Source organism: Cyprinodon variegatus, unplaced genomic scaffold, assembly GCF_000732505.1.
Source record: "Cyprinodon variegatus isolate N-32 unplaced genomic scaffold, C_variegatus-1.0 Scaffold176, whole genome shotgun sequence".
Taxonomy (NCBI): domain Eukaryota; kingdom Metazoa; phylum Chordata; class Actinopteri; order Cyprinodontiformes; family Cyprinodontidae; genus Cyprinodon; species Cyprinodon variegatus.
The window spans coordinates 804,564-813,333 of NW_015150629.1; the positions used below are offsets into that span (position 1 = coordinate 804,564).

The 8,770-nt window shown below is 41.0% G+C and overlaps 1 protein-coding gene across 1 annotated transcript in view; it reads right to left on the bottom strand.

The window, feature by feature from the left end:
• Window positions 1-8,770, bottom strand: part of cachd1 (cache domain containing 1) — a 99,124-nt gene that overhangs the window by 22,778 nt on the left and 67,576 nt on the right. Inside the window, exons 5-8 of the mRNA XM_015378669.1 lie at window positions 6,282-6,408; window positions 3,823-3,967; window positions 3,490-3,706; window positions 3,241-3,390 (exon numbers count right to left, since the gene is read on the bottom strand). Coding sequence (XP_015234155.1) covers window positions 3,241-3,390; window positions 3,490-3,706; window positions 3,823-3,967; window positions 6,282-6,408 — 639 coding nt within the window. The remainder of the gene's footprint in view (window positions 1-3,240; window positions 3,391-3,489; window positions 3,707-3,822; window positions 3,968-6,281; window positions 6,409-8,770) is intronic.

Sequence of the window (8,770 nt, forward strand, 5' to 3'; positions counted from 1 at the left end):
AGAGAGAGAGAGAGAGAGAGATCGGATGTTGACAAAGAAAGGGAAGGTAGTCCATACAGAGGGGCTCTCACTCCCAGAAGGAACAATAGCAGTCACTGGACATTGAGGACAGTTACAAGTACCTCGGAATCCCACAAGCAAATGGCAAATGGAGGTGACAAGGAAAGTGGCTACGACCAAATACCTCCAATGAGTAAGGCAGGTTCTAAGAAGCCAGCTCAATTGTGAGAATAAGTCTCGGTCAATAAATAGCTACGCTCTACTAGTAATCAGATACCCTGCAGGAATCATAGGCTGGCCAAAGGAAGAGATACTAAGACACAAAAGATCCTAACCATGCACGGAGGGTACCATACTAAATCCAGGACCCTGAGACTGTACACCAGCCAAAAGGAAGGAGGCCTAGGACTAGTGAGCCTGAGAGCCACTATCCAGGATGAAACATCCAAGATCCATAAATACATCAAGGACAATGCTCCTAAAGAAGACATGCTCAGGGAATGTCTCAGAAAATGGGGAACAGAAGATGAGGTGCCAGAGACTCAGTCACGAGAGGATAAGCCCCTACACGGGATGTACCACCGAATCATAACCGAAGTGGCGGGTATCAGGAAATCCTACCAATGGCTAGACAAAGCTGGACTTAAGGACACCACAGAGGCCCTCATCATGGTTGCACAGGAGAAGGCCCTGTGCAGCAGAGCAATAAAGGCCCAGATCGACCACACCAGACAAGACACCAGGTGCAGACTGTGCAATGAGGCCCCTGAGACAATCCAGCACATACCTGCAGGGTGTAAGATGCTAGCAGCGAAAGCTTACATGGAGCCTCATAACCAAGTGCCTGCAATAGTGTACAGGAACATCTGTGCAGATAATGGCCTGGAAACCCCAAGGTCAAAGTGTGAAACCCCTACAAAGGTGGTAGAGAATGACCGAGCCAAGATCCTATGGGACTTCTAGATACAGACGGACCGAATGGTAATAGCAAACCAACCGGACATTGTAGTGGTGGACAAAAAGCAGAGAAAAGTCGTTGTGGTTGACATATTATATTGACCAATGGGTTACATAAATGGGTTACATTTAGACAGGCAACATGCGAATATCATAGATTTGAAGTGCATGATTATATAATTAGTGTTTGTTAATGATCAGACCAATGTCCGATATCATTATCAATTCAGGGACATCCCCGATACATATTCAAGGATTGCTAACTGTCAGAGCAGCTCACATTTGTATGTTTGCTGTACGAAATGTGGACTTAGGTTCTGGTTCAAACATGTTGAATCTATTCAGGGAAAGGAGGGACATTTAGCTCAACTTTCTGAGCCAATCTAGATAAAGTTACACCAAAAGCCCACCCACCAAAGTTTGGTTTTAGCCAATCATGTTAGCAAGTAAAACAGCAGCAGCCTGGAACAATCATGGATTCTTACAAACAGATGGGATAGTAGGAGGAACAGATGTGTCCTCCTGTGCTGAATCGTTTGTTCCATTTTGGCTCCGTGTTCTGCAGATCTTCTTTACCTCACAGCTAAGTGTCCCAGCTTAAACTGTAATACAGCAACATGATTGGCTGGAATTGTTGAAGCTGAAGGTACAAGATGAATTCTTGTGTGTTTGTAAACCCATAAAAAACTGGAAAATTCAAGTTGCATGTGGGGGAAAATGCAGGGCGGGCTTTCTGGTCACTAAAAAGGACCTTTTTGACCCACATTTAAATCTCAATGTTCTGCAGAAAACCAACACCCTTAACATAACACGCACTGTAAAACCTGGTGGTGCCTGCATCATGCTGTGGAGAGCCTCTCTTTTATGACTTATATATAGAAAGTTAAAAAACAATCCTTTGTTTTTTCTGTGACACAGAAAAGCAAATAAAACATGTTTTTTTTTGAATATGTAAAAGTCCAAAAAAGGTTGGCGTGTCAAAAATAAGTCTGTCAATACTTGGAGTGATACATGAGACAGAGACAGTAAAGCATCCTTTGGACTTTATCTATCAAGCATAACAAGGTCAATTACAGGATGGATGAATGACAAGACCCCACAGCTGTCACCTGGAACAGCTGGCATTGCACAACCCGTTGAAAAACACAGAGCAGCGCGCCCTGCCAGCGTCCAATCACTAAATGGATTAAGGCGAGATCCTTTCCTAATGCCAGGGATGTTTCAGTTTGATCGCCACACTGGGCAGCAGACTAGAGGCGATTTCGCCATGGGCGACAGCGTCAAACGACCTCCAGGGGAAAACTGGCAGGTTCAGAGGAAAGATCTGCATCCCCCCCAAAATGTTTATCTTAATGGTACATTGTTGTAGTATTTAATCAAGATTTAAGCAAAAAAAAAAAAAAAAAAAGTAACTGTTCCCCAAGAAAACTAAGCTCCTGTAGCCTATCACAACACAGCTGTGTGTTGTAGTGCAAGCGAGACTGTTGATCTCCTTCAACAATCAGCTCTTCACATTTGGCAAGAGATGCAGCGAAAAAGACCCCCCTCACACACACACACACACGCCCAGCCTTTCACCCCCTTGCAGCAGTATCAGCCATGAAACAAATGTTTTTTTGAATATGCAATGCTAATACAGCATAAGAACGAGAGATTTCTGCATCCTTTTCATCATCTCTCTTTAAAGAGCCAAGGTCCTCTGTCAGTCACACACGTCCAGCCAGCAGCACGGCTCTTTGAAGTCTCGCGCTCCTCTTCTCTCAGATCTACCTCATTTCCATTCTCCGATGCTAAAAGTGATGTGTATTAATGGTGGCCTAATGCATGCACAGAAAGGGGTGGTGGGTTTAGTGTGCCCCGAGGAGGGAGGTGGGAATTAGAGGAGGCAGGTGGAAAGACAAAGACACTAGAAAAGAAAAGGAAAATAAGGAAAGAGACCTAAAAACCGACACATGGATATCTTGTTTATAACTTCCAGTCTTTTCCTGGGATTTAACAAACAGTGATGAGGTTTAAAGAAAATGAACCTTATCAGTAGGGTAACAAAATGTTCCAGATAACTGACTGAACTTCATTAATAACTGATGTAAGAGCATCTCAGATGGTTGCAATGCATCAAACAACTTTAGGGCAAACCTTACTGAGCGGGGAGGTCGATTCTGTCTCAAATTCATTTTATTCTAAGCTGCAGAACAAAATACTTCATATTTTTTAATGATGCAGAATAAGTGTGCTTTTCATGACTCAAACACTGCATCAGGGAACGATTTCTAATCCACTCACCGTTCATTAGAGCGTAGGTGAGGATCATGACGGAGTTGTTGAGGTGTCGGTTCTCCTCTCGGACCACGCTGAGCGTCGCTCTCTTCTCCAGCTCAGATGACTCTCGAGACGTAACACCAGACGAAAGGTAGATGATGACAAGATCTGTAGCTAATGAACAACATAGAAGAGTTCATATTTGATCAGACTGACCAATAGGAGGATTCAGGTTATGTCCTGGAACAGAAGAGAAGAAGCTAGGATGTTTACTGGGGCTCTGTTTGCTCAGACTGCTGGTGTTACGGAGCAGCTGGAAGGCCTTCTGGAAACCAGCAGCATGTTGGGTCGCTCCATTAGATGCCTTAATGTTAGAGATGAAGGTGTTCATCTTCCTCTTGGTCTCGCTGGTGGCCGGAGACAGCAGACTCTTATAGCACGGGTCCAGAGAACAGGAGCGAACTGTCTCTGCGACTGAGAGGATGGAGATCTGGAGAAGAACAAGATTAAAAAAAAAAAAAGGTTCCAACTTCCTGACATCTTTAACAAATGTCTAAATAATTATTTTCTACGCAGAAAAAAAACAAAACATTTGCTTTAACAAACCTTATCATGTTCATCAATGGAATTAAGGATGACAAGCGCAGAGTCGCGGGCGATCTGAAGCTGAGAGTCCGTTACAGATGCGCCATGATCCACCATCACCACTATGTGTTTAGACTGAGGACGAACCGCAGAGACGTACACCGGCCTGCAACAAAACACATGAAAAAGTCTGACCACTGACTGTGGATGGACCAAGTACCTACATTCTACTTTACCAACTTTACCCCCAACCCCACCGGCATCAACCATCACATTAGGTGAGTGAGTTTAATGTAGCAATTGTCAAACAGATCACCATTATGCTTATTTGATGCTTTACAAGATTGGGATGTGTTAAAAAGAAAAGCTCTAATTCTGATTCGATTCTCTTAATGATTCCTTAAGATCGATTCATAAAACCAAATATTAATTTTTCTATTCAGGATTCTCACCAGCACACTTTACTGTAACATAGCTTTAAACATATTTATCTCCATATGATATATATCGGTTTTATATTTTATGTTCTTTGACAATCATACAAGTTTTGTATCACAAGTGAAGCACTTTTATTACCTAAGCACTCTCATTATCTAAGTTTCTGTTTCCTTGAGAGCATGATATAATTTGTTTTTGTACTCACGAGCTCTCGGTGCCATGCTCTGACCATGATGTAATAATGTTTTTGGTTTCGGCCATCCAAGAGCCCTGGGTGGGTGCGGGGGGTGCACGTTCCATATTTTGGTTTCTGTAATCATGCGCTCAAGGTGTGAGAGGGAGCGATCGCTATTCCTGATTGGGTGAAAGATTTTACTTTGAAGTTTGGCATAAAGGACGGTTGGCGGTTGGCACTGGGAGGGTCTGCTAGGGTTGCGTACGGACGCCTAACTGGCCGGGTTGCTGCCCTGCCGGGATCGACCGGCCCTCCGATCTTTGTGTCACGGTGGGGGGACAATATAGATTGTATTGAGACAATATAATTTGTATTCAGCACTGTGCCTTGATTGATGTGCATGCTTTGCTGTTTTCTGTGGCGGAATAAAACGACACATTCTAATTCTAGCAGAAACAGTGTATGTGTTCTGTGTGTGCATCTTTATTACCGACTCATCCCGATCCTGCCTGAATTTCATAATACACCATATTTCAACATATAAGAGAGAAAAATGCGATGAAAACATGAACTCTGCATCTTTCAGGCTCTTATCAACTCAGAGTGACCCTGGGCTCCTACAGGCAGAGGCAGGCCCCGAGCAGCCGGAAAGAAACCTTTGAAGGCAGGGCGGACCAGCAAGGTTCCAGGTCAGGAAGGCTGTTCTGACCAATGGTGCTGCAGCATCTTTGCTGTGCCAGTGTGTAGTCACACATTTCTTTACACTTTTTTATGATTTGAAAAAAACTAGGAAATCAACAAATGTTTGAGACCTTACATATGAAACCAATACAACTATGGTTTTATGAATCTCAAATGTCTTTCTGAAAACATAAAATGGCCCCTGAAAGAGAAAAGGTTCCCCCGCTCCTGCATTAGTGAAATAATGCTATGAACCAAGAAGTCCTTAACAGAGATGTTTAAATATGTAGTTGACTAACAAAAAATCTCTTATATGATTCATTTGAAATCAAACAGTTAGCCTCACATAGATTTATCAAACAAAGGGATTCTTTAAAGCAGCTATTGTTTTTTTTATTTTGTTGGTTCTGTTTTCCAGCTGATGAAAAACAAGCAGACATCTGAAAAAATTCAGCATTTCATGACAATTTCATTTTATAGTATGACTTTGCACCTGCGAAAATTACGGATGTGCTCTAGTAAGCACAGATTAAATGTGTTTGATGTGCACTGATACATTAATTCAACTAGAATCTTAATCAAGTACTGCGAAGCACAATAAACAGTTCTGTAGTAAAAAGCATTTATAACCCGATTTTCTGCTCAACCTGAAGTGACAAATATTAAAAACTGCTGTTTGTTGCCGATGTTAGAAGCAGGATGGGACATGGATAGAGACTGTGTGTGGTCTGCTGGACAATAAGCCTACCAGAAGTAAAGAGGGGATGGGGGGTGGGGACTTTCACAAAGCCTGATTCAAAACTGAAGCTGGCAAAACAACATGCTTTCCCCCACAGCCAAGAGTAAAGTCTCTGATTCAAAAAGTTTTGAGAAACATCAAGCGAGGACTGGAAAACATCATTTCTAATGTATTTCAGGTCCTCACTCGATTTTTCTCAAAACTTTTTGAAGTAGAAGGGCAGCATGGCGGGAGCCTGCCCTCTGGGCCGCCCTACAGCAACCAGCAGAGGGGGAGGGGGTGCATGAGTGGGGGTGAAGACGAAGGCGACAACAAGCGGACCATAGCCTGTTAGATCCAGCAGTTATGTGTTCAGAGCTGGCAGAGGTTATCTGAGGGAATCATGCCTCAATAAATAAATAGATAAAAAGAATCTAATTCTAACGGAGAGCAGTAGGAGCTGTTTACCGGCTGCGGTGCTCGTAGTTTCCTTTGCAGTGGAACTTGTGGGCAGGGAAGACGGTAAAGATGCCCTCATCTGAGCTGAAGTACTGCCACTTTATCCCTGGGTTGGACTTCAGGTTGTCGGCCAACACTGCAGACAAGATAGAGAGAGAAAAAAACAGAAATAGTACAAAATGAGCCGACAAAACCTACAGCGACCCAAAAATATTGATCAAACTCGTGTTTAGGAAAACTCATGTTGTTATGAGAAACACGTTCAGATCATATATCAAATCAGATATCTAATCAAAAGACTTTCCTTTAAATTAATAAAAAATAGACACTTTATATCGGTCATAAAATATTTGTCATCAGCTTTCCTGGTTTCATGATTGATATTTAATCTTTTACCTTCAACTAATTTTCCTTTTTCATTTCTTTTTACTTTTGTTTCCCCTTTGGGATACTTAGATGCAGAGTAAATAAAAAAAATCAAACTACTATTATTTTATAACTATTATCCTTACTTTAAATTTCAATGTTTAGAACTTCCTATTACTTTTATTTCCACTTCCAAACAGCCTGTCACAAACACGATTTCTTCATCTAAAAACAGCAGACCTTCCCAGTTGTGTAAAAGTTATCTACTGCAAAGCCCATCTCTGCAGTTCACTTGCAAAATTGCCTTTTATTGCATGTAGAAGTTTGTTTTTGCACAATTTAAAACTTGGTCAACCCAACTTGGTCAAAGATTAACCCTTCAGAATTCAGCTTAGAGTTCCCCAGTACAACAATGCAGCTTGGCAATGGGGCTTTTTTGTGATCAACTTTATAAAGCTGAACAAAAATGTTAGAAAACAAGTTCAGCTATCCCAGTCCACATCCCAATAGATAGTCAGTAAATGTCCGACTCCGGGAGGATATCAAATATTGTTAGAGCTCTACGTTACATGCCTTATCATGCTCATTGAAAAGAATACAGTTAACTACCATTTATGTTCCAGGATTTTGCATTTTTATCCCCAAACCAGCAACCACCAACTGTGCAAGGATAATTTCCTCAAACCAGAGGTGGATTATCCAGGTCCAGAAAGTGAAAACCCTGAACTGAGATTAGTTCCAACCATTTGCATGATCAGCTTTACACCACAAACTGGTTATCACCTGGTTATCTGAACAGGTTGAGAGTTTTTACTTTCTGGACATGGACTAGCCACCTCTACCTAAAACCCATAGAGCAGATGTCTGTAAATACTAACTTTATAGAAATCATAAAACTTTCTTTTCACCTGAAGAAAACAAAAACAACAAACAGACAAATGCAAAGAATCGAAGAGAGGAAGAGTTTGCTGGAGTTGGAGAAGATTCAGATTGTACTTTTTTTGCCCAAAGTCTGACAAAAAATGGAAAAAGGAGTAACTGTGAAAAGAATGAATGATGAAAAGGTCCAGAAATGGCTCCATAATCAGCCCTGCATCTAATAAAAGACAAGGATGCCCACATTTGGTAATCCTCTCATGATAATTCACCCTCTTTGTAAAAAGCACAGGCTTGAGGAAGCAAAACATAGTTGATTTGTGACAAGAAAACAAATGGCTTCAATTTTAAGAACCACATGAAACCATTACTGGTAATTTGGGCAGTCTATCATGGCGGTCACAACTTTTCACACACATGTTTAATGTTTAGCAATAATAAATATCCTATAAACATCCTGCTTTGTGTATGACTCACTATTTCTTTACACACTGAACTCAGCTTTCTATAACCTGGAAAGGCATCAAGCTGTTTTTTTTTCTTTGTTAATTACTTTTTCAATCCTTGCCAAACTCCCAAACAACAGCTTAAGCCTGTCAGCTGATTCTACAAACTCCAAATCCCCTTAGCTTTGGTCAATCTGTAATAAACTCTCAGCAGCACGATATTGAGAAAGAAAAGCTAAAGGTAACAGGATCACCTAAAGTATTAAACATATTCCCTCTGCCCTCTGATTGGTCTCTCTGGCGCAAAGAAAGAGAAACCACTCAGTAACATTGACAGAAAAAGGCCTGTGAAGACAAAATGCTATCCAAGTCAAGAAATAGAAACATGTAAACTAGTTATAAGCAAAAGAGCTCTCATATATTCTATCAACATCTATTAAAATTATCTACAACTGATAAAAGACTTTCCCCAGATATTGCAGAAGAAACTACTTAGTTCCTTCTAGTTCTGTCTTAATGTATTTTGCCTCGGTATTAAAGAATATTTATTGTTGCACTGAGCTTTAATGCGTTAGTCTTGAAACCTTAAATCAAGATTTAAAACTCTGAATCAGGCTGCCTATAATAACTGCCAAATCTTTGCATAATTATGAAAATACCGTTTTTTACAAAATGGTGTTTGAACCTTGTTCATGGAAAAATATTCAGGTTTTAACTTGGCATACATTTTTTTTAAAAAAATTAGGGATGCACGATATTGGGATTTTGGCCGATATCCGATATGCCGATGTTTTAAAACTCATGTAGCCG